The sequence below is a fragment of the Callospermophilus lateralis genome, chromosome 1 (genome assembly GCF_048772815.1).
Source record: "Callospermophilus lateralis isolate mCalLat2 chromosome 1, mCalLat2.hap1, whole genome shotgun sequence".
Taxonomy (NCBI): domain Eukaryota; kingdom Metazoa; phylum Chordata; class Mammalia; order Rodentia; family Sciuridae; genus Callospermophilus; species Callospermophilus lateralis.
The window spans coordinates 8,591,443-8,618,311 of NC_135305.1; the positions used below are offsets into that span (position 1 = coordinate 8,591,443).

At 41.6% G+C, this 26,869-nt stretch overlaps 1 protein-coding gene across 1 annotated transcript in view; it reads right to left on the reverse strand.

Annotated features, from left to right (window-relative positions):
• The window catches only part of Cntnap2 (contactin associated protein 2), a 1,322,317-nt gene that overhangs the window by 164,934 nt on the left and 1,130,514 nt on the right, over positions 1–26,869 (reverse strand). Inside the window, exon 18 of the mRNA XM_076852920.2 lies at positions 20,322–20,558. Coding sequence (XP_076709035.2) covers positions 20,322–20,558 — 237 coding nt within the window. The remainder of the gene's footprint in view (positions 1–20,321; positions 20,559–26,869) is intronic.

A 26,869-nucleotide genomic window follows, 5' to 3' on the forward strand; every position in this document is an offset into this window, starting at 1 on the left:
GGACCCTCAAGGAGAGAGAAAACTAGATATATAAGCTGAATATGAGCAAGATGAGGTAACTCACTATTAAATGTTAATCAATACTAGATGGATCATTCAGGGCTGGACATGTTTAGAGATATCTTGGAACAGGTGGCACCCAGACAAAGCCCCGGAGAGATGAGGTTACTTGTGGGCAGACAGAGGAAATGGGCAGGCTGGTTCGGGTGGAGAGTGGAGCAGGAATGAGACCTGGGCTGGGAATGGCAGCAGTGGACATGGACCATGAGAGGATCGGCTGAGCTGGGACAGAGGAGCCGACCTACCTAGAGAAGGCAGCCTAACCCGTGTCTGGAGGTAAGGCCAGGTAAGGACAGGCAGTGTGGGCGAGGTGGGGGGAGTGCCCTGGCCAGTGGAGGTGGCAGGGTAGAGAGCAAGGCAGGGCAGGAGGTAGAGGTCTGGGTCTAGGTTCTTCTGCCTCCACCACAGGCACACTCTCAGGCCTGGGAGTCCTCAGCAGGGCCACATTTTGACTTCGTGGTCCTAGACATATTTGCCTTTGTGGTCCTTTTCCTCCATAATAATTTATGAAAAGTTGTATTTAACTACCTTGTCAGTAGAAAAAGCAATATATTAATAATACGCATTAAAATAGTTTCTTTGATCCCGAAGTTCATTTTGTTATTTTTCTTATTTAAAAGAAATCTTAGCGCAATCTTTGTGGATTTGGGTAAGTATTCTGGGCGGATGCTAAATTGGTCTGCTCCTCTTCTGCACCATGGGCAGACTGCAGGTAGACTCTAATATCTCTACCTTCCTCTAAATTTCTGAGACTCAACTCCCAACCTCTTTTTCTGTACAGAGTGTCACACGGGTATTGCCAGCATCTTAATATTTTATCCAAAAGCAACAGTATGGGAAAAATATTTGCTCCAAAAGGAAAGATAATGATTTTTTAGGGGGATAATTTTTTGGGGGTCGGATAATTTAATTATCTGACTTAAAAAGCATATAATTGTAACAAATTCTATTCAAAAATTAGATTGATTGATTTTTAAAAGACATATGTGTTCCTTACTTTCAATCTCTCATGCTTCTTTTCTAGAAAGAAATAAAGTCATATATTGCTATAGGGGACAGATGAGGCATGACACCCGCCAAAGATAGCAGGAAACAGTTTTATTTGGGTGCAGCCAGGTTCAGAGGGTACAGCTTTTGTAATAATCAGTTAATCCCCTGAACCCCGAGTTCAGGGAGTTTCAGAGTTTTATACCCAGTATGTAAGGGGAGGGGCTCAGAAGTTCCCAGTCTGCAGAAGTTCACATAAAAGCAGCTTTTTCTTTCACTGTTCTGGGCAAGTTAACCCCTCAAGGTCAGCACCTGAGAGGGGGAGAGCTCCTTCTCCCTTTCTTTCCTCCCCCTGCCAGCTGTTACCAGGGAGCCCAGTTAGTAACTTCTCTAATCTTAGAAATCTAGACAAGCTCCAGCTCAAGGCCAGAGGCCCTTGTTAAAGGATTTGTCTTTTTTTTTTTTTTTTAAATCACATTTTTCATTTGCAAACACACTTCTACAATCTACTATACTGGATAAATGTTTGTGAAAAACTAGTAAAGGGGCGTCCGGCACCTGGAGTGTGGATCTCTTCCAGGCCAGTGGCCAAGTAAAATAGAGCAGCAGGAAAATAGGAAGTTTAATTACGTTGAACTCTTTTGCAGAGAGACTCTGTTGCTGATAGTTCTAAAATCAATTATGGTGAAGATTTCTGGAGAAGCTTAGTTAAGATTTTCTGTGGAGGAGGGGGTACCACTGCAATATCATAAGAAAGTAATAGAAAGAAGAAACTCAAGTAGATGTAAAGGAATTGCTGAGCTTCAAGAAAAGTTAAGAAAACACGATTTCACTGCCTCGTTTCTTGTTCTGATCCAAATTCCAAAACAGTTGGCACACACCTTCCTGACTTGTGGTTTGTAGCAATGGCTATCTCCATGTTTCATTGAAGATTAACTTATTTTTTGGTCATCTCTTTCCTTCCTTTTGATATCATTTGGCTTTGAGGGAGAGGAATAAAAATTACTTTATCCTATTATACTTTTAATTGCATTCTCCAACAATCATTTTAGGGGGGCGTTTATCAGTACTTATGGATTCATGGCACCCATCGTCTACCGACTCGGATGTTTCCAGATGGCTGAAAACACACCAGAATCCCTGCTCTGCCTTCCCAACTTCCCACTGCTCCAAAGTGCAAAGGCCTGAGGACCTGGAGTCCTGAAGTCCAAGGGCCTTGGGTAGGGTGTCCCGGCTCCAGGACAGACAGCAGTTGGCCTTTCCTTCACCTTCCTGTTCCGCGTCCTCCACCCACTGGTGCCCACCCACGTCGGGGTGCTCCTGCTGTCAGCATTCCCAGAGCCTTGATCCTGCCTTTTCAAGAGGTAGAGTCTAGTACTCTGCTCCGAGAATCTGGGGGGCTGGAGATCTGCTTGAACCAAGAAAATGTGGCAGAAATGTGGCTGCATGGTCGTGGAGGCCAGGTGACAGAAGGAAGCCTGGTGCCTGCTTTGCTGCCACTAGCTCATGTGGAGTGACCACAGGGAAAAGCCCTGCAATGACCTGGGGGCACGGGAAGGGGAGAGACGCTCTCAGCAATTCCAGGTCTTGCTGGGAATCCCCGTAAGGACTGCAGGTCAGAACTGGCTCTTTAAACTCTCCCAAGCTCCTTTGCCTATTTATCGATTGGATTATTATTATTATGATTTTGGTGGTTTTTGAGTTTTTTAAAAAATATCTTGGATATTAATGCTTTACCTGAGGTGCATGAACAGGCACTTCACAGAAGAAATACAAATGGTCAAAAAAATATATGAAAAATGTTCAGCCTCTTAGCAGTTAGAGAAATGCACATTAAAACTACACTGAGATTTCAACTTACTCTAGTCAGAATGACAATTATCAAGAATACAAGTAACAACAAATGTTGGCAAGGATATGGGGAAAAGGTACACTCATACATTGCTGGTGGGACTGCAAATTGGTGCAACCACTCTGGAAAGCAGTATGGAGATTCCTTAGAAACCTTGGAATGGAATCACCGTTTGACCCAGTTATCCCACTCCTCAGTTTATACCCAAAGAATTTAAAATCAGCTTACTACGGTGATGCAGCCACATCAATGTTTATAGGAACTCAATTCACAATAGCTAAGCTATGAAACTAACCTAGGTACCCTTCAACAAATAAATGGATAAAGAAAATGTGGTATATACACACTTTGGAACATTACTCAGCTATAAAGAAGAATGAAATTATGGCATTTTCTGGTTAATGGATGGAATTGGAGACTATCATGCTAAGAAAAATAAGCCAATCCCCCAAACCAAAGTCTGAATGTTCTCTCTGATATGTAAGTGCTAATATATAATAAGGTGGGAAAGAAAGAATAGAAGTTTTTGGGTTAGACAAAAGGGAATGAAGGGAAGGAAAGGGGGATGGGAATAGGAAAGACAGTAGAATGAATCAGACATAACTTTCTTATGTTCATATATGAATACACGACCAGTGTAACTCCACGTCATGTACAACCACAAGAATGGGATCCTAATTAGAATAAGTTATACTCCATGTATGTGTATTAAAATACATCCTACTGTCATGCATATCTAAAAAGATCAAAGAAAAAATAATAAAAAATAACACAATTCATATTTTCTTACTCTTGGCACTTTTCTAATTAGTATGTCTTCATTCTCACTTTAGTTTTTACTTTTCACAGGTCTGAAACATTTTATTTTAGCTATATTTATTGTATACAGCTACAGTTGGGTTTTGTTGTTTGACCCAATGTGCATAATAAATGCATGTATGCATCCCATTTGCAAACAAAACAAAACAAAATCCCCCAAAACAAACCTCTTCCAAGCTTCTGATCCACAGAAACTATTACAAATAATGGGAACTATCACTGTTTTTTTCAATCCCTAAGTTTTGGGAGTACATTGTTATAGAGTAACAGGAACAGAAAAGATGAATGATATTCTTTTATTTATTTTTCAGAAGAATTTGTTGTCCAAATGTTATCTTTCTGTTAAATCCTTTGTACTAGTCTCAGTTCTCCAGAGAGACACAGCCAGCAGGATGGAGCTCTGTGCATGTATGCATGGGTTTTGGGAGGAATTGGCTCACCGGGTTATGGAGGCTGAGAAGTCCCCTCATCCAAGATGGAGACTGGATGTGGCAGCATGGCTCTGTCCACGTCTGAAGTCCCCAGAACCAGGGAAGTTGAAGGTGCCACTCTTAGTCCAAGACTGAAGGCCTGCGGACTGGAGGCCACTTGTGACAGTCCAGCTGGAGAACCTGCAGCTCTGGTGTCCACAGGTGGAGAGAGGTTTCCCAGCTCTGGGGGAGGGAGTGAATTCACCTTTGCCTCTCCAATCTGCTGGGTCCTCAGCTGACTGAATTATGCCCAGCCACAAATGTTTCCTTCTCAGTGCAGATTCCAGGCCAATGTCTTCTGCAGAAACCCTCAAACTACCCAGAAGTCTTGCTTTCCCAGCTGCCTGGAGAGCTCTTCATCCAGCCAACTTGATACCTGTAATTAAACTTCATGTTTGTTTGGTCTTGAACCAAATGACTGGTGACTCTTGAGGCTGAGGCACTGCACCTTGGCCAGCAGCCTGCTAGCAGGTGGGTTTCATGGTGGGGTGATAGCACCTGCCCATTTGTATCTGCTGGACTTCTCTCTAGGGATGGCTATTTTTCTCAAAGAGGGATGCTCTAATGTTCCTCTCAAGAGATTTGCAGCTAGGATTCTGGAAGCCCTATGAGATTGTTCACTAAGTTCCCATGATAAAATATGGTACCCCTCTGTGGGCTGCCCTGGGGGTCCAGCTATCCAGACAGTCAACTCAAGTCTCTGCCCTCTGAGGCCCTCGGGCAGCTGACCTACTGCAGGGGTCAGGTGAAGTCTTACAGAGACTTTGAGCTGATTCTTCTTTGTCTTTCTGAGAACCTGGGTGCTGCCATTTCTGAAACTTCTGAGGGGACAGAGGCACCAGTTTCCTTGCTCCCGAGTGAACCTTAGGGTTCAGATTGCCTTTGTCTGCTTTATTCCTGCCTTTACTTGCTGACCTCATAAATGGTGCTGTCTTCTCCCATCCTCTTTGTTCAAGTTGACCATTATCTTTAATTTTTTTTTAATTCCTTTGCAGAGATTTTGGGAAAAGCAAATGTAAGTAGGTCTGCTTAATCCATCATGTTTAACCAGAACTGGAACCTCTAATGGCTGAAAGGAAGGAAGGACTCATTAGACAGATATGCTCGAAGAGCATAAATGGACAGTTTATAAAAGATAGACTTGAGTAAACATGAAATTGAAAAGCATTCAGTTTTGCTGTTGTTTGATACAGTAGGGTGAGGGTAAAGTGCCCACCCCTGTCTTCATTTGGCAATAGGGAAATGATGACCTTCTGGGAGTTGAAACATGCCACCCCCCAGGTAGCCCAGTGCAGCTAGCTTGCCCGCCGTTCATAGAAAAAAGACAGGAAGGATTGTATGTGTATTTTGCTAGGTATTCAATCTGATTATATTCATGTTGTGTGTGCATGCAGGTTTGTATTTTATTACACATACACATGTGCATGGAGTTCAAGGTAAACTTGATCATGCTTTCCATTTGTTTCTGCTTAAGTTTAATGGAATATCATGGACATCTCTGCTGAGAGCCATAGCCGAGTCAGAATGACGCATGGCATTTTTGCCAGAACAGAGTGGTTGAGAGGTGACTGATGCCAGCAAGCCATTGAGATGATAATGGTTATGTTAAGCTGTGTATTCAATTGTATATTAGACCCCTGCTGTCCACCTTGGCCTGCTACTTTGGAGATTCCTAGAGAGTTCCCATTGGTTGGGGAAGTGCCGGAGAAGGGATTTCTGGAGGAGGGATTTCCGGTTGGTGTGTGGTGTGTCCTGGGAGAAGGCCACGTGCCTGGCGTTTTTTGGGAGTGCGGAGAATAAAGGAGTTCCTGTTTTGAACCTACAAGGCTGTGTGGCGGCTCGGTTATTTTGTGCCCAGCCAGACTTCGGCACATCTCATGTGAATAAATATGTCTTGCTCTTTCTAATGGTTATACAGCACAATCAACAATAATTCCTGTTGTAAGGGACAGTTAGTTTGACCCTACATTTTGCTACAAATATACTGCTGTGAAGGCCATTCTTGGGAATGTATATGTCTCTGATCCCGGGATTGCTCCAGGCTAGGTCTTCTGGATGTCATAACTAGGTTAAACAGCATACATAGTTTACATTTTGATACATGATTGGCAATTGCTCCAGAAGTTCATTTTGGGGCTGTGTCTTAGGAACTCCGCGAGGGTTGGAATCTCCACTCCTGTCCCTGCTGGGACACCAGCAGGTGAACTTCAGGGCTGGAAGGTGAGTTCACCGTCCTGAACGTGGCCCCATGAAGGCTCTTGGCAGCCCCATGGGGCCTTTCCCACCATCAGTGAATCGGTGCTGCCAGAACCTCCCTCCAATACATTTCCTCCCTGTACTTGAAGACGCGCAAATTTAAAGTACAAGGAACTGTTTTTGTCTATTTGGATAGAAATAAAAAAAGCCAACACTGGCGATGGCCTTCAGAGAAGGGCATCCTGTGTGTGTGTGTCCTGAGAAACCAGGTTGGCTCTGTGTGCAGGGCCAGGAGTATTTTGTACCCTCTTACAATATAAAATATTGAGACGTCATTCATGGATACACTTACTGCAGTATTATGTCCAACAAAAAATTGGAAATAATTTTGAGAAACTGAAATCAGTTTCCCTATTTTGAGGGAAACAGGAATTAACATTAAAGTAATATTAATGATTACATATTTAGTTTAAATGTGAAATATTAAGCAGTATTTCAAAATGGTGGGTGCAAAGACCAAGTGATTTCAAGGAAGAATGTTCCAGCTCTCTATATATATACATGTAAAACTATGTACATAACGATGGTTAATACACTAAAATAACGTATATTTTGGGAACTCAGAATACATTTTCTCATAGTACAATATTCCAGGGTGAATCAATGAGTAAAGATGATTTATTTGAGAATGCAGGCACATGATAGCACTGATACAATTAGTTTGGATTCTGGATCTTGGTAGCAAGGAAATTGCCAGAGAAGAAAGGTGAACTTTCCCTCTGGCCAGTGCAGCTGGCTCTGGACACCAGGTAAAGAGGAAAGAGGGCACCTTTGCCTGCCTCTCCCTTCCTGGCGTGCCCTTAGCAGTCTCTATGAAAGAGCTTTCCCCCTCAGTCCTCACGGAAGTCACCTTACCCTCCTCCTGGGAGCCTGACCAGCATCTCCCTCAGGCACAGTGGCCCTTCCTAAGAACAGCTATTCTGGGTAGGGTCTCCATTCTCCTGGACTCCACCCATACTTCGTGGTCCCAGACCCACTTCTGCTTAGGCAGATGACACCCCAATTAGTAGAATCCCTCATTAGATCACAGGAAAGGGTGAACAAGTCAGGTGACTAAGAGGGAATGATTTTGGGTGCAGAGTAGCTGGACTTGAAGCACATTTCTCAAAGAATTCTATTCTTCTGCAATTTCTTCCATCTGAAGTCAGAGATTCTCTAAAGTTTAATTTTAAAAAATCAATGTTTTCCCCATTGCAATGGTGGCGGATGCCCTCCGGTAGCGGGTGTGTGTGTGTGTGCACTTGTGTGAGATGGGGTGGGGCTGGGCCTTCAGTGGGCAGGGGTGCAGCTGGGCAGGGGCAGCTCTTTATCCACTCAGTTTAGTTTTATAAAAAGGGAGCGGTGCCGGCTCTGGATTCCAGCATGCTTGTAGGCTATGTCCTGCTTTGTGAATTTTTTTACTCTTGTCTAGAGCATAAATATTTTATTTGTGTCATAATTTTTGCATTATCCTTTGGCTAGGGGAAGGAAAGCTCATGCTGTGATCAGAGCACCACTGTGCAGCAGTGATGAGGGCGCTCGCTACACTGAGACCCACGCTCCTAACTGCAGACTGAATTCTTCTTTGTAACAGTTGTACAACATGTAAGGAGACAGCGGTCCATCCTCCCATCTCCTTTAAAAAATGGGCATAGGGATTTATTTTGATTGTTTTCATGTTTTGTTTGGATTTTAGAATTTCAATCATCCAAAGCTCATTACACACAGCGCTATCTCCAGACCAGCAATGGAGAGATTGCTATCCTTCAGCGGCCATCAATCAGTGATTCAAAGCATGAATTTCATCAGTAAGAAAACTCACAGGGCATGGCCTGTATTTACCCTGCAAATCACCTTCTTTGTTATAAAGCAATCTAAAGTGGTCTCTCGTGTCAGAAGAATTTATTTGGTCAGACCCTCTGTGTCCCTCATGTCATTCCTGCCTTGACACATGCACAAAGAGAAGTCCTGGCTACCCTTACCCAGAGCCATGGGGCATGGTGGTGCCTTTAACTATGCAAACAAACATCTTGTTATTTGAGATCAACTTGGGTGAGAGGTATCATCTAGCATTCATGGATCTCACTAAGTACCATTATGCACTGGGCAGCCAACAAGGGGCAGTACTCCTTTGAGACCTTCTAGGGCACTGGAAGAACAGCACCTGAAACTGGAGCAGTGACTATGTGAGCATATTAGTTTTGGGATCCATTTACATTTCAGTAAAGGAGAGTTTAGGATTTTTTAACTCTTAAGTATTTCCTATGTCCAAAGCTTAGGTTATGGGCTCTTAATTGGGGATCTTGAAGGTGTATGAATGTTCCTGAATTCATAAAGGCATAGGAATTTGGACCTGACCCTGATATCCACTGTTTTCTCATGAAAATATTCTCCATCCCTAATGGAGACCAGGGTGCAGGATAAGGGAAAACCTTCCAGGGGTCGGAAATGTTCAGATACCAGTGGGCTGCCTCATGTGGTCACTCGTTCTCTGGCAGTGCAGTTTGGATTTGGTCCATGAGTTTGTTACAAAGAGGACACCGAGTTGGTGTCCATGGTGGGCAACACAATAAACACTGAGGTGGCGTATGGGGTGGGCAACAAGGCTTGGTATCAGGGCCTAGGACTGCAGCCCTAAATTGACCACTTACTAGCCATGTGATTCTGGATGCAAAACTCAACTCCTGGAAGTCTTGGTTTCTTCATTTTCAAAATACAGATGATAATATCTGTATCTTAAAGCTACCAAGATGATTAAACAAGGTAAGACATATGAATGTTATTTAGTTAGGTGTCTGGCATGAAAGGAGATGTTCAACAAAATGTCAGATGAATACAGAAGAATGTAATACCCTTTTCAACCAAGAGATACTTTGATTTTGTGACAAAAAGAGCTTCATGAACTCTTAACAATTTGGAGTAATTGAAGAAGTGTTGGAATAGGTAACCCAATGACATTTGAATGTTAGGGCAAAGATGAAAGTCTGAATAATGGTAAATTCATTATAGTCATAGAAATAAAACAATTTGAACTAGTCTTTGATATTTTTAAGGGAATTACAAAATGCTACAATACTCACATGTGGCTTATGATTCAGGAGAATCATGTCCAAAGTCACAGAAGACAGCATGTTAGCCTACTAAACAGAGAAGGGGAACCATAAACCTGTTTGGAATTTATAACTTGGTCTATTGTTTTCATTTGATTTACATGACCTAGTTTATATTTTTAACTGAATTTATAAGATTCTATTATAAAGCATTTTTAAGGAAATATAAAAGTCAATGAACTAAGATAGACCTATTTAAAAGGGATTTATAGATTACTTCAATAGTAAAGTTTTAGAAAGCATTTTATGTACAGCTTTATTAATATCTGACTCTGAAAACGAAGAAGTGACCAGCTGTGGACTTGTGTAAGTATTTCCATTATGTTTGGCTTAGATGAGAAAAGTCTGGACCTATTAATCGGAGCTGCCGTTGCCATCCTTAATAGCAAGGAGGCAGAGGGATTATTAATCCCTAGGGATAAGAAGACAATTTCAGATGAAGTTCTAGAATATAGTGGTTGCTTTTTATTTTCTGAAACTCTATAAGATATCCAAGACACCAGCATTATTTGCTAAAGACCTCAGTAATGACCTCAAGAGGACACTTCACAATCCATTTTTGTTTAATCTCAAGTGTGGTCGCTGCTTTAGTGATGTTTCAGCCTAAGTGATCATGACAATTCCGTGACAGAGATGGAAATTCTCGGGGGCGTGGCATGTAGTGTTGGAATCACTGAATACAGCACTCCTTGCCATGAAACATGTACTCTGAGGTCGACAGTCTTGCTGCGCTTTGAGATCGCTGAGTGTCCAGATAACTCATTTCACTGTCTTATGGAGATATTGATGTCAATAGGTAGAGGGGTCTAGCTTTTTTCTGCCAATTATAGTGACACAACCAATGTGGACAATAAAACTCGATGCAGGATTTCAGTTGGTTTTTGAATGACAACATGTTATCCTTTGTAGGACTCTCACCAAAAAGATCCTCAACTTCAGGTCCTTAAAAAATACTAATAATTTTAATAATAGTTTGCAATGCATATTTCTAATGCTTTCCAAAGTATTTTTACATGCATCAACTTATTTGATCCTTCCAGTCCTGTGAGTAATGTATTTCATGTAGTTGATGCAATTTATAAAGAAACTGAATGACAAGATAATTACAGGATTGTTCACTTTTCTTTTCAATAATATTGAGACTGGAATTCTAGGGATTGTTGATTCACTGTTCTATATAACAGTAGCTTCTGTCTTTAACTGAAAGAAACTCAAAAAGTACCAATTTCTCTTTCTAAAAACAAAATTAGATCAGGGTACTGTGGTGCACATCCATAATCTCAGCTGCTTGGAAGGCTGAGGCCAGAGGATTGCAATTTGGAGGCCAGCCTGCGCGACTTAGCAAGACCTTGTCTTAAAATAAAATAACAATTAAAAAAGAATAGGGCTGCAGATGCAGTGCAGAGTGTTTGGTCACATGTATGAGACCCTGGGCTCAATCTGCAGTACCTCAGAAACAAAAACAAAAATAAAGCAAAGTAAAAACAAACAAGCTACCAAAACTAGTTTAGAATAGTGTGGATTGTGTTGCTAGTCACAGGAATAGGGTGGAAAATAAGATCTGAAAAGAACCGTCTGGTGTTTACGAGGACTGTTAAGAGAACCATCTGCGTATGTGCTAGGGTTGGGGTGCTTCTGTGAGCCACACTTGACTCAGCTCCCTGGGGAGAAACACAGGAAGTAAAACTGGTCCCTGAATGAGTCATTTGTACAAAAGAGGGGGGCAAATCTGTATTAGTTAAGTTGGAACTTCAGAATATTAAAATAACATTTTGTAATGTTATAGTTAATAAAAAGAAGTTTTAAGAAGACCTTTGACAGAAAGCCAAGATAACTTGTTATTTTACATAACAATTTATGGCTGTATCTTGGAAGTGGTATCTTTAAAGTAAAAATGCTCAAAGCGAGGGTGTTCACTGGGTTCATATAAAATCCTCTGCAAGGTGGGATGAGGGAAGAGATGGGGAGAAGAAGAATGGGACTTTGAAAAAGGGACATTATTACAACGAAATATTGGAAAATCAGAAAAAGTTCCCTATTGTTTTACTCTTAGCAACTAAAGAAGACAAAGCCTCACAAAATATTATTGTCTGGTGGGGCATGAGTTGAAAATGAGTTACACTGATTAAATCCTGAAATACTTGGTCACTTAATTTTCTAAGCAATTTTACAATTTTAAAAGCAAATAGTTATTTCTTATAAACATCAATGATATTATCAGGGGCAATTTAAAAAAATGAGAATATTTAAAAAAATTGTATCTTTGGGTTTTAATGACATGTCTTTAAATGGTTTTTATTTTTGTCTTGCCTGAGGTTCCTAGGACTTCTTGAATTTTTAGACCTGAGATTCTCCCGTGACAAATATTTTTCAAGGGCTCGTCTCCCTGGAGATCCTACCTTACCAACCACTATCAGCATGCTCCCCTTGGGCAGGACTTAAGAGGGTCGCTGTCCTGTCCAGGCCTCATCCAGCACTCTGTCCCGTTGCCCTTCAGTTGTGGCTGGGTCTATCATCTGCACTTCATTCCATGCTTGTCCCATCTCTCTGAGCCTTCCTCAAGGGCAGAGTCCTGCTTCCCACCCATATCTCACTAAACCTGGGCTTGGTGTGTATGAGGAAAGGAAACGAGTAATGATCAAGCCACTGGATCTTACACCATTTATACAGAACATAGCTACGTTACCTCTTACTGGACTCTTAGACTGGATCACTTAAGAAAATAAATTTCCTTTGGCTAAGAATTCAATTTAATTGGGAGTCTTTGCTTTACCGAACTTGCGTGCTTCAGAAGCCTCCTTATCCCTTGGAAGAGACAACTAGAGAACATGTCAGGCTAGGTTAAACACTCCATTGTGCCCTGTGCCCTGTTCTTATGAGAATACAAAGATAATACACTCAAATACCAAGTGAGGAAGGGCTCAGAGAACATGGATGACTCTAAGAATTTTTCACTTCCTCCGGGTTTGGTTTTAACTGGAAAACAGATTGCAATGCTGTTTTATCTAAATCAACCATTACTATGATTGACAGAAATGAAAATACAGGAATGATAGATTTGCAATGGGCTATCTGATTATAAACATTTAAGTCAGTTCCAAAGACTCTTGGACTGGATCACTTAAGAAAATAAATTTCCTCCGGCCAAGAGATGCCTAGAAAGAGCCCCAGTGCTAGGGACAGAGCTGCCTGTTAGAAATGATGAGAGCAGAGAACAATTGTGGGGTGGAGAAAATGCACCTTGGAAGCTGATCTTCTTGACCCACGACCCGGGGGAGTATTCCAGGGAACCTGGAGAAGCACTCAAGGGTGACATGGACATTGCTGGGTGAATATCCTGCTTGTAAACAAGAGCAATTTGAAAGCAAAACCCTAGGACAATTTAGACTGATTTAAACTGATTACTTTTAGATTTATGACAAAAGAGTATAAAATTTCAGATGAGATCATGGAGCTAATACATGAGATTGTTACTTTCGTAAACTTTACAGTATTTAGAGTAAAGATGGTGCTGGAAAATGGGAAATATAAAACACACATAAAAACCACATGAAAAAAAATTCAGTTGTCTACTAAACCTGGTAGGGATTAGAAAACAGCTCAAACTTGAAAAAAGATGCTACTTATCCTATAGTCAAAGCAAAATTCAAAACGTTAGCCTTCTATTACATTTAGAGTTTTACAAAGGACCTGCTTTTACCCACTGGCTCTTCCTTTGAGCATGTTAATTGACTAGGTTTTCCTTAACCAGGGACCCAAGGAGATCTGCAGGTGAGGGGGAAGTTGTTATTTTACCACCAGAAAATTCTATGATGAAATCGCCTGAACTTGCTGCGGTCTCTGCAGCTCCGACTTCTGGAGTTGAGTCAAGAGCATTTTCTTTTGTCTACATGTATTCGTGGGTTTTCCTCTATAACTTTTTTCTCACTTTTTCCTCTTTTCTACTTTCCTCTTTTTAAAGCTTTTAAGCAGATTATCTCGTGTGGTACCACGATACTTTCAAGTTGCCTCCTAAGGCCTGAAGATTTAAGAAACACATTAATAGAGAAGGGGTGTTTTCCCTTCTTGAATAATACTCTAGGAGAAAAAGGGAGGAAAATGATTCTATTCTTGTTCTTTGGGTCTTCTTCCAAATTTATCAAACCTCCTGTTCCAACTGGAAACGAAAAAGAAGCCCATAAAACGCTCCCTTCCCACTGTGTGAAGCTGTCTTCCAGGCCGGGATTGTGGACCTGGAAGGTAGGCCTGACGAAAAGGGTCCGGTTGCCAAGAGCGACACTGCTTTCACACAGGGATGAGACACAGAGTGCCAGGTTGCTCCCTTTCTCCTCCCCCACTTGTTCATAATATTTTATATTAATTAATTTTCCTTAAAAGCCTTTTAACCCACTCTAAAGGGGCGCACCATGGATTTACTGTGGCCCCTGTTCCTGAACCTGTGGAGAAGCAGGATTTGTGCAGCCTTGAAATTGCTTTTGGCAAATCCACCTCCTCCCATCCCACCTGCAATGTTCCTCTAGGACACAGGAGCGAAAATCTTCTCTCCCCTAGAGGTTTAACCTGGACTTGAGCTTAGGCCTTCCTCCATCAGAAAGGGATGTTGAAGGAGGAGCTGATGACCAGTGTGGCTCTGGGCAGGGATGGACACTTTGCCAGGAACTGTATTACTGGAAGGGACCCCTGAGACATGCTGGGTATTGTCTCCAGTCACATCTTCCAGAATCTTCCACACTCTTCTCAGCCCAGCAGTGATTGAGCTTTGAGACTTGGTTTTACCTTCCACACTAGAACTGTGACCCCAATTAAGTAGAGATGAAATTTTATGCTGCTGCTGTTGCTTCTGAAGCACCAAAGTGACAATGGATTCCCGGGGTCTTTGAAATGATGGCAGTTTGGCAACTGGCAGTTCGAGCTTTTAGGCAGGGATTATGGGATGTCATAGTTTAAAGTAAAAACAGAAGCATAGTCAAAAAAGGAAACAAGAACTAGAACAACAAGCGACCTTGGCTGTTGGACTGATGTGTGCCAGGCTCTCTGTCTGGAAATTCGCTCACAGTATCCCACGCATCCTCACAGTGGCCTTAGGAGGTACATATTATGTACTCCTGAAGATGAGGCTCAACATTAAATGGTTTTCTCAAGGTTACTCAGCAGGAAAGGGAGGAGGTGAGTTTAAACTCACTTCTAATTCCTTAATCCACTTTCCAGGTAGGCACTTGAATTGGCCACATTAATAATACAGATCATAGAATCCAAGTCAGTGTCATGATACTCAGAGGGAGAGTAGGAGCTGTGGCTGGACCATAGTGTGGGTGGTACACGTCTCTGTGGCCATAAATGATGGAACTCTGCGATGGCTGCACTGTCCACCTGTCACGCTCAGTCTCTTAGCAGTCTGAGACCTTGGGCCTTCAAATTTTTGCTTTTATCTAAGCAACAAACTCATGAATGCTCAAGAAGAATACAGAACTCCCTAACGTCAGAAAATAGTTTCACAGTATTTAAAGATAAGTTGCTTTCAACTGCAGTCCTAGTTTGGCAGATAAACAAGAACATTTTTATAGGAAAAAAGTGCAGACAAGTGAATTAAGGGGTATTTTTGTGCCTCTTGATGATAAGTTCTTGCTAAACTTGGCTCAGTGAAGGAATCGTAATGAGCTGTTTTCATGGCCTGCGTGACAGTGAGTTCATGTGCGTTGCTATCATATACTCCAGACATTTATGTTTCTGTGTCTAAAAACCATTGAAATGTTTTGAAAATTTCAGTGTGACCAGATGCAACTACACATTCGAAGCTTCCAGGCACATTAGTGTTTGCTATGATTTGAACGTGTCCCTCGAATCCCACATGCTGGAAACTCTGTCCCCAGTGCGACAGCGTGGAGCCTTAGGCTTTTGGTCCTCCTGGGTGGATTAATGCTGGTGTGCTGGGAGGGGGGTGGTTATGAGCCTGGGCCTTCCCCACCCTTGCTCTCCTGTGTACTCTTGCCCTTCTGCCTTCCACCATGAGATGCTGCAACGTGCAGGCCCTCGCCAGATGTGGGCCCCTTGACCTTGGACTTCCCAGCTTCCAGGACCAAGGACCAAAGAAATTCCTTTTCCTTATAAATTACTCCGTTCGTGGGAGTACGTTTTAGCAGCACAAAATGGACTTTGATGGTGTTCAATGAATGTTAAATGCGTCAACAACTAAATGTGCTTTATGCCTAAACATGGCATGAAAGAGTCTTGTATCCTATTTTTATTATGATAAACTCTACATCCAATAATATTCTACTTTTTAAAAACTCAATCAGGATAACCAAAAAGCTTTAGGACTAGAAGATAATTTTTGTTGATAAAAATAAAAATAAAGGAAAGGAAATATGGCCACTTATAGTAAGGGAGTGAATCTTAGGACCAGCTACTCTACCCATCTGTCTCAGTTTTCTTCTTGGTAAAATGGGATGGTGATAAGAGCAACTATCTCACCAGGTTGTGGAGAGGATACAGTGATGCTGACGCCATGACAGGGCTTAGCACACTGCCCAGAACACTGTAAATTCTCAGCAAGCTATTATTATTGTTAAGAGCAGGAATGAAGCATCTACAGGCTTTATTATCACTTGTCTCTCATTTTTCTAGGTCTTCCATAACAAAGCACCAACACTGGGCACCTTAGAATAAGAGAAATGTATTCACTCACAGTTTTTGAGGTCAGAAGTTGAAATTCAGGTCTGTCAGGACCACGAGTCTTCTAAGACTCCAGGGAAGGAGACTCCCTTGCTTCTTTGAGCCTTGAAAGCCCCAGGCAGACCTTGACCCTCAGAGTATCACTCTTGTCTCTGCCTGTCTTTTATTCTTCTTATGTTTTTATTGGTACTTTATAATTACACACAGTAATGAGATTTGTTGCCACATTATTCATGCATGCACATGATATGACAATTCAACTCGGTCATTTTCATTCCCCAGTATTCCCCCTTTCTGTCTCTGTCTTCACAGGGCCTTCTTTTTGCGAGTCTGTGTGTCCCTCAGTGTTCTTTCTTCTGATAAGACACACTCATTGGATTTAGGGCCTACCCCATCCAGTAAGACCTCATCTTGACTTAATGACTTATGTGAAGACCCTATTTCTAAACAAGGTCACATTCTGAGGTTCCCTGTGGACTATTCACTGTATATTCAACTACAAAAATCAAATGTAGAAATTGCTTTAGCCACTATGGATTTGTTATTTTCCCTTCTTGCTTTAAAAACAGAAAAAAATAGAGGGAGAAAGAGAGTGCGCTTCAAACTATGCTGTTAATTGCTGCTTGTTATTAAAATGACTTTGATAATCACAAAATCCTTGAATTTATGATTTGACTATCCCAGAAGGAATAGGCTTAATTAGAGAAAACTCACTTTGGCATGGCCAAACAAATTCCTATTTGGTCCCCAGTGGAGGTTCCCAGTAATCTTGGGCACAAAGACCCACAGCTAAAACCCTTCCTGTGGGTGGGGACAATCTCTGCTCCTGGAAGCATCTGCAGCCTCAGCCAATGGACTGCCAAATGGGATGGACCCATCTCTGCTGAATTAAATGGCTCCTGGTTGGGGAAGATCCTGAGAAGATGGGAGACTGCAGAGTTTTCTGTAGATCGATGAAGAATGGGCTAAATGGTCTAGGTGGTATTTCCAGAATGCCCTTGTACTGTCTTCAAAACATGAGAAGTTCCCAGTCAGCAGTCCTGTTTAAGATGCAAATAGCTCTGGGAGAGATAAACCTCAACTGGTGATCAAATCTTTATGGATCTATTTGAAAAAGGGTTCTGGGAGTAGTTTTCAATCGGAGGTTAGACCACAGGCAGGAGCTTTGCAATTTTTTTTTTTTTTTTTGTGGGTGGGTGAGACTTTATGTGTATCATCTACAAAGCAAAAGAGAATTATGAAGGACCTGTTTGTATTCATCCCTGTATTCCTGAGATCAGTGGTGTGACAGCCATACAAACATAACTTATAAATTCAAATGTGCGCACAAAGGAAAGAAAAGGAGGGAGGGAAAGTGTTGGTGGGATGCAGAGGGCAGGAGTCAGAGACGGGTATAGAGGCCCAGATAGAGAGGGCATTGATGGGGGAGATGAGGAAGAGATGGAGGGAAAGGAGGAGGAGGAGAAAGAGGGACAGAATTTAAACAGTGTGGGCTGCTGGCTCACTGTTCCCTGGGGGGTTAACACCACACCTGGAGAGACCTGGCTGATCTGCCTGTCCCCTTGAGCCATGTGGGAACCCAAGCCACCCTTAGTGTGAACCTCTCACACAGCTGAGATACAAGTGCCTCAGTGTTTTCATTTTCACACAACCTGGCCCCAGTAAGGCACATCTGAAGGGCCATCACTTGGGACACCTACGAAAACATGGAGTCCACTAAATGCATCAAGATATGGATTGTCAAGCTAATTTAATTACATGCCATCTTCACTGGACATGGACTCCACTCCAGAGAGTACCGAGAGATGTGAAATGATTTTTAGTTAATAGGCAGGTGTTTTCTGACCAGAGACAGTTAACCCTTAAATGACTCTGCCTCCTAGTACTGTTTTTTTCCCCCAAGAAGAAGAAAAAAAATTAATGAAATTAGATGTATCATTCTGTAAAGATTAGAAGATATAGGTAAGCCAAAAACAAACTTAAAAAAACACCAGTATTTTCATCATTCTGCAAAAAACAACCAGTTAGCATTTTGGTCATGTACTCTCACTGTTTTCCTCATCATCGTGTGTGTGTGTGTGTGTGTGTGTGTGTGTGTGTGTGTGTATGCATGTGTGTGTATGCATACTTTGATTTTATACAGTCATGCAACTGGGTTGTGTGTGGTAGGTTGGGACCCTCTTCATTCACTAAGCAAGACACTGAACATCTTCCCGTATCCTCTTAGCACAGACCTATATCAGAGGAGGACAGGGAGGGACCTCAGACGCTCATTCTTTAGCCAGTGAGTGTGGTCCTCTTTTAAAGGTGGAGGGTTTGGCTGCAGCATCTGGGTGGTAGTGGTCACAGGAGTTTCCATGCAGGCATCTGGCCCTGGGTGGTGAGGCCAGAGCAGAAGCACCAGCCAGAGCCTCAGCAGGAAAACACTCTTGGCCTCTCCTGGTGTGTGAAGAAGATTGCTCAGTGCAGACCACTTTCACAAATGGGGCCCCCCTCCCATTTGGCCACAGGATTCTTCTAAACCAGCACCACTGTCATTTCCCCCCAAGACTTGTTCTACTTGTTTCTACTAGGAATGGTGCTCACAAATGCTTTCCAACTGTATTGTGCTTTTTAATTTTTTTTTTTTTGGATAAAAGCCACTAATTGAATCAAATGTAATTCATCCTACTGAACAAATATGAAGAGACTATTTAGATGTCTTTTGTGTAAACCCCTTAAAATAATGTCAAAGGCAACACGTAAGCTTCATTTGACTTCATCTTATAGGTTAGCTAAACTAAAAGCTATATGCCCCTGCGTTTGTATTCATGAATCTTGCCTATTAACCCTCTGAGATTTTGTGTGAGCTACTGTGTTTAACCTAACTCTCCAAAAATAAGGGGGTTGTGATTTCCTTTAAATTGTAACTTACATAGTGGAATGTCTCAGGCATTCCTGCTTATTTGATTGCATTCAGACCGTACTTTGGCAAGGGAAGCAACTGCATTAAATTAGCCTCAAGCACAATGAATGGTAATTGCAAGACTGTCATTTCTACAAGTGCAAAATTAATGTGCTCTGCAAGCCTGTTCCATTGTATGCCACAGGGAAACCTCAGAACCATGTTGTTTGGAGCAGAAGAATGCACTGTAGCAGCACTGTCAACATGTGAAGGTATCAGTCAGCGACGGTGTCCTTGCCACCTTTTTTTGTTGTCACCTCATGCTCATTCTTTAAACCCTGTCTGATCTCATTTGCATGCTCATATTCTAGCCCTGACAGGCAGTAGCCTGGAAGTGCAGCGAATGCTGTGGAACAATTCCTTCTTCTGTATGTGGCACCTTGTGGGTGAATAATACCCGCATGAACTACCTCCATATGTTGATGAGAGTATGAATGGGCTACTTATGTGAAGCGTCCTATTAAGAGATGCACAGACCACTTCCACAAAACTTTACCCAAATGCTATACATTCATTTTAGAGAGAGAAGAGTGATTGACATGCATTTTTATTGTAGCTTAGGAGAAGAGCCAGCCACGCCCCTTTTCATACTTATTTACATATGAAAAATTAAGCCACGGGCCAGTTGAATGATTTTTTCCTGGTCATGTGGGATCACAGGGAATACTCCAAATGAATACATGCTTATGCTGCGGGCCCTTGTATTCTGCTCATAGGCTCTGAGCAATTTATCAGGGATTCAAAGACTCATTTAAGACTAGAAAAACGCGGTGAGCAGAGATGCTACTGATTTGCTCCTTTGCCGCCCAGGGGTCTAAATGCAGCTCACTGCCCCTCCAGTTGCTAAGACTAGACTCAAGCTATACCTACAAGAGTGCTCCTTTGGCCAGTCACTGTCACTATCATTTTCATTATCATCCTCTTACTGAGGATGCCTTGATGGGTGGTCTCAGTCTAGGCTAAAACACGGGGATGCTGTCGCAGCGCAACCCCTCAGTCAGTTTACAGGGAATGATTTGGGAAACTTCCTCCCTGAAGTGGGAGAGGAATTAGAATCACTGGACCTTCAGAATAAAATGCACTCATTTTCATCCAAAAAAAGAAATCATTAAATAGATGATATGCACTTACAAATATGTCTAAAAATGGGTCCGGAACTGGTTCTGCCTTACCTTTGTTGCAGAAGGTTCCGTCATAGGCTGTGTTTGAGCAGTCGCAGGAGTAGCCATGATATTTTTCTATGCATTTGCCTCCATTCTCACAGTTGGTCCCATAACTGGTGCAGTGGCCAGAGCACCCAGATTTGAACCCAGATGTGACCTTGGCTCTTTCCTCAAGGTCAAGTGTCACTCCATTCATCCTCAAGGAGCGGATGCAGCCCAGAAAGCCTTGCTGGCCTCCAGCGCCACCTGGGAATGACAGAATGCAAGAGGTCACACGGAAGAACTCTGCCTTGGTTTCTGTCTTGATTCATTATGATTGAACAATTGCGGTAGAAGATGAGACTGCTAAGTACATCTGGTATTGTCACTTTCAAGTTGGTCTTGTCTAAACAGAAAAAGTTAAAGCTCTCCCTTTAGGCTATAATACCTAATTAAAAGAGTCTGTCTTCTAAGAAGTGAGAAATTTGCTACAGAAATAAAATGTTTGGAGGTACACAAAAATGCGTAATCTGGTTTCCTATAGAAAAGAGGTTTATAGAAATCTTTAGTTTCTTAGCTCTTTAATCTCATGACATTCAGTTCTGTAGCATTATCTACTGAAAGAAATAAAAAAGGAAGAGAAACATGAATATATTAGCATAGTTAACAAGCCAATTAGTCAGAAGGCATAAATCCATTTGAAATGTGATTGTACGTTTTGGTTCTTGTCTCATGAAAGGCTTTGCTTTGAGGTTCACATTAAGGGTATCTAGGACTTGTCTGGGGTGTTGGGAGTTGGAATTGATCATTTTACATAGAAATCATGTTTATTACTAAGTTGGGTTAGGTTTCACTGCTTTAGTCTAAATGTCTTTGCAAGACATATACCACAAAGAACATGTTAATTGTGAGTTTTGGAATAAGTTAATAGAGTTAGGCTGAAGTTCACTGCATAAAAATATTAAAATCTTCCAAACAAACTTCATAAAAGTATTCATTAAAACATGTGTCACAAGTGGATTTAATTGTGTCTGTAATATCCTTGGTTATGGTCTTTTTTTTTTTTAAAAAAAAAGCAGCTTGTATAAAAGGAGGAATACAGATTTATACATGTATCTGTATCTTAGAATAACACCTTTTTTTTTTTTTGGAAATAAATCCAAAATGAATAGTTGGTAAAATTATTGGGAGAAATATCTGATGAGGTCTTAGAAAAGAGAGCTTGTTCATAAAAATAAAACTCAATTTACTCTTTCATTGAAAGCTGTGCAGAAGGAATCAACCTAGCACCTTAAGGTGTTTTACCTGATCTTCACAACAACCTGCCAAGGTAGGTATTGTCGTCATTGACCTCATGTACAGACAAGGAAACTGAGGCGCAGGGAAGTCAAGGAGTTTACTCCAGGACTCAGGGTGCCCTGGTGGCAAGGCTATATCAGATCTGTCTTACTCTGGAGGTGATGTTCTTAATTGACTAGTGATGACCACCCAGCACAGAGGAAGATGGAGAATTTGGATATTTTTCCCAGTGGAGCTGTCGACTGGCTGCTAGAGTTTGGGTAAGAAGTTAGGCTGGGGTTGATTCGGATCACCTGGACCACTGTCTCAAGAAGAAGAGCGCCCCAGTAGACTCAAGACAGGTCAGCTCTGCTTACGGCTGTGAATCCTCCTCCATAAGATGGTGAAGAAATCCTTCCACTGTCTATTTAAACCCAAGCCTCATGTTTCTCTGTTGGGAAGTGCATCATTTTGAATGATTCTCCAGGGAACATTTTGTTTTCATAAAATATTTGAATAAAAGATTAATTGAAGGGAGTCCAATGCCCTTGGTGATCAAAGCTGGTGGGTAGCAGAGGGCAAAAGAAGTTATTAAAAGCAATGGCTTTGAAGGGCTTCCCACTTTGCCATCTGCTCGTCAGCCCAGCCCCACACCTCTGTGCTGAGGAGAATTGGGGCCTTGCCTGATTTGGAAGAATTTCAACCCATTAGCCACTCTTTGTGTGTTAGAATTTCATTTTGGCTCCTATCATTTTAGTCACTATGGCTTTTGTTCTTGCAATAGGGTTTTCCAAAGTGCCTTTATTACATAAATGCCTAGCTGTTTGAATTTTCATCACTAGTCCATTAACACAATGATGTCCTATCAAAATATGTGGAAATTTCTAAGTCACTGATTTTTAGCTATCCCCTTCACCTTTGGTCTCATTATCAATGTAATTAATAGTATTTCATTGTGGAAACTGTAAACATATTGATAAGCAAAACACAAAAGAGAACTGTAACGTTCCTCAGATGCAACTACTCTTAGGGAACTGCCCTTTCCAATTTTATCTATGAACATATAGATGTGCAAAGAATAACATAAAGGAAGAAATGGGATCATAATAGCCCTATGGTTCTCAAACTTGCTTTTTGCACTTAGCGTATCACAGGATATTTTCCAAGTGACCTGTGGACAACCAGAACTCGGTGTCTAACATGGGCCCAGCTTCTCTCTGTGGAGGGGCGGTCGCTTAATCTGCTCTCACATTATCATCGGGCTTTTTAGCTTTTTCCCAATTTCCATTTTACAGTGTGTTGCAACAATACGATCTTTGCAAAAACATTGGTGTACTTGTCCTGTTTTTCCTTAGATTTTGTCCCTTGGCGTTAGTGGATTACACTTCCAGGTGTGACTTGGGTCTGAAGACACACTTTTCTATGTGTGTGAGCTACTGCGGGGAACACAGGCCTCGTGCTCCTTAGACAAGTGCTCTACCACAGTGTGGCATCCCTGGCCTGAACACACATTTTAAAAGGCATTTTGAATCTATTTTCCTTGAGAAGAATTTACCAATTAATATTTCACCAGTAGGTCCAAGGTGTCCACCTCCCACCAATTCTAATCCTCATGGATTTGTCAATTCAATTGAGTGGGGAAAAGCAGCTCACTGTTTAATAGGCATTGCTTCACATACTGAGAATGGAATACTTCCTATGTTTTCCTTTTTATATTGTATTGTTTCTTTATGTTCTTTAATTTTTTTTGGGGGGGGATAGAAGATATATTTCTTATTGATTGAAAACAGTATTTTGTGCTTTGACTCTTTGCTTTGCATTTTGTGATTATATTCTTCCAGCTTGTGTCTTTTAGCTTGTACGAGGCTTTTCTTTTTCCTCTATGAAGGCTGTGGTTACTGATGTGGTACATCCCTGTGTCTTATTTCTGTGGTTTCTGCCTTTAATATTGGGCTTCTAGAGACCTTCTCCAATCTAAATCGATATAATTATTTAACTCTATTTTCTTCTAATACTTTTGAGATTTTATTTCTCTCAGCATTTTAACCTTTACTCTCTTTGGGACATATTTTACTCTGGGAATAATTTGTATTTAATGGATCCTCAGCAATGACTGAGAAGCTTCAGAGATTTAAAAAAGGCTAAGTAAATGTTAACATGGTCAAGAATGGAGATTTAAAAAGGGCCAATTAGCAGAGCAAATCTCTATTAGATCGCATCTTTTTTATATCATTAAGACAAAAATGTAGGTATATAAGTGCATACTTGGTTCCCTGCTGTCTGCTCCTGCCCTGGGTCCTGGGTGTTCTGAGATTCTCTAGCTATGTCTGTTCCATTCAGGGATGCTGACTGCCTTTGGTTGGGCCTTGGGTTTTATCAAATTGCTTGATCTCTCTCAGCATCAGTTTTCCCAACCACAGAAACAGGGGATGAACTGGATGATGTCTCAGGGTCCCCCAGCTCTAAATTGCTCCAGCTCATGATTTACAACACTTCCCTTTATGCTTATGTAACTCCCTATCTTTCAGTAAATAATTCTTTCTCCTAAACTTCTTTGTTTTTTTCCCTTTCTGAATTGTTGGCTTTTTCCTCTTCTTTGGAACTGATAACAAAATATGACTAAGTCTCATTTTCATTTGTTGCATTTATTAAATTAAATATTTTTTCACTACGTGTTAATTTATAATGGAATTACCATTTCTCACTACAAAAGAAAGACTAAATAAAATTGATATTTTTTTCTTACTTAGGCGGCCCCCTCATTTATTTAAATGGGCCAGTGAGTTGAATGTAGCTTTCTTGATTGAGTCAAGAGGAAGAAAAAATATTTTATGCTGAAAATGGTCATTATATATTATGCAAAAGATGTTAATGTGCTGAAACCATAAAAACTGAGTTTAACTTATTGCTTTGTAGAAATCTTTCTTTGTGGCAAATGTCATAAGTTGAAATTATAGGTCTTCAAGTAAAAATGCTACTTAACCTTTGTTAATTAGGAAATCAACACATTGTCATTGGAGAGAGCCCCCTGCCATGCCAGGGCTTCATGCACATTAGTCAAACCTCTGATAATTATCCAAGGTGAGATGTGGGTTTAATTTGTATATCATTTTTCATGTGGAATGCTACGCAAGTGTTGCAATTAAAGATTAATTATGAAAATGCTGTAACTACCCGTAATGAATAATACAGCCATTAAATGCACAGAAGGTGGGGGCAAAAGAATCAGTATCACATTAAACAAAAAGGACAAAAATAATATCAAGAGGAAGCATAAAAACATACACGTCTTCAAACTCAGGGCTGAACAGTGTTCTAAGAAGCTAAGTTCTATTTCACAACTACTTTATCCACTCAGACTGGTCACTCTTCTGCCCAGTCTCCACACCAAGTTCTTTTTGTATGTTAAAGGGCATAACCACTGTGGGAAAGATCAAGTCAAGGAGGGTTAAGTGGGATCTGGAGACGGAGTGGGGAGTGAGCTGGGAGTGGCTGCAGGATGGCGAGAAGAGCAAAGCCGCTGGTCAGCTCAGCAGCTTCGCAAGGCTGGGAAGGCATTGCTAAAATGACAGGTGGAGACCAATGTGGTCACAAGCAGCCATGCGGTGATGCCGGGCACAGCTTGACACGTGGAGGCAGCAAACAGGGATGAAGAAAGCAGGAACGATGGTCACAAAGATTCATCTTTGTGAATGGTTTTGTGCCTCACTGCCTGTGTGACTTTCCCAAGTCCTTCCTGAGTCTCAGTCTTCTTAGGTGTTACAACATTAGCATGACAATATGCATTTTGCAGGGCATCTTCATAACAGATAGTAATGCGCTCTTTGTCAGATAGCAGTGGTGCTAGGATGGTTACTATTAACGAATATAAGCAAAATTCTACAGGAGCACAGAATTGAAATAAGTTAATTATGGAGAAGACACTGAGTATACATAAATCTGATGCTGAGTTATCATGAGTGTTATGGACTCAATTGGGTCCCCCAGAGTCCCTAATTTATCTATTGAAGCACTAAACCTCAACCTGAAACTATTTGGGCTTTATTTGGACTCTACTTGACTCTGTTTGGACCTCTATGAGGTTTTTAAAGAGGTTTCAAGTTTAAACAAGGTTATAAGAATGAGACCCTAATCCAGTGTAATTGGTATCTTACAAGAGGAGGAAGACACCAGGAATGCACTAGCACAGAGAAAAGATCATGTGAAGACAGGAAGATGACAGTGGTCTGAAAGCCAAGGAGAGAGGCTTTAGGAAAAAACCACCCTACTGACCTTCTCAGCCCCCAGAACCATGAGGAAATAAATTCCCTGTGTTCAACCCACCTAGTCTAAGGCATTTTGTCCAGGCAGCCGTGGCAGACAAAGACAATGATTAAAGGGTTAGCATTAGGCTTGGACTGATCCAGCCTGCTTGGAGTGACCTTGGAGTCCATCTTTTAACTGCATTGTTCCCTCGGACATCACAGTTAGGATGGGTGACAGCTCTATCTTGTCTGCGGTGGAGGACTGGGTCTGTGTCTGGGGTGGGGAGAACCATGAGCCGGCATAGGGATCTTGAGCTTATGACTGCCATGACTGGGGGGGTGGGCAAAGCTTTGACTTCTCTGGGCAGGTGACCCTCTCTAACCATGGTCTTCTACATGGCTGCTGAACCTGTCTGGATAGGTGAGGGGGGAAGCAGCTGTGTGCTTGGATAGGTGGGCTGTCCAGAGTGGCAGATATTACACCTGCTATTTCTTGGGTTGTGTGTGATACCATTGTGTCTAAGGTCTTGATTGTCAACTTGAAAAACACAAAACCTATGTGTTAATGTCGATGTGTAAACAAATAAACACACACACAGGGTTATCTGAATCCTAGGATGACTACAGTCTCCAGTGGTGGAGGGAGTTAAAAGAAATTAGTTCCCAATCTTCAGTGCAGAGCGGCAAGATTGACAGATATTGATCCGCGAGTCCTCTGTCGGCCGGGTATTGAAGGGCATGCATGGAAGAGGCCTTGACATACTCAGAGAATGAGGTTTTGGAGAACTGCTCTTTTGGATGGTGCTCATGAGCGCTCATCCGTAACTTCATGCAGCAGGATGGATTTTTTTAGTTCATTATCACTGCATGCACAGTGTAAAGGGCATGTAGAATACGTGACTCCCAACTATCAAACCAGAATAAAATTTCAAAATAAAAACTGAAGGAAGAATACCAGGGTTCCAATAGCAGAAACCTATCATTTGTGTCTAAATGAAACTTTGTTCTGTGATGGGGGTGGAGTTAAGGGGTTCCAGAGGCTGTAGTGTCAGGGCA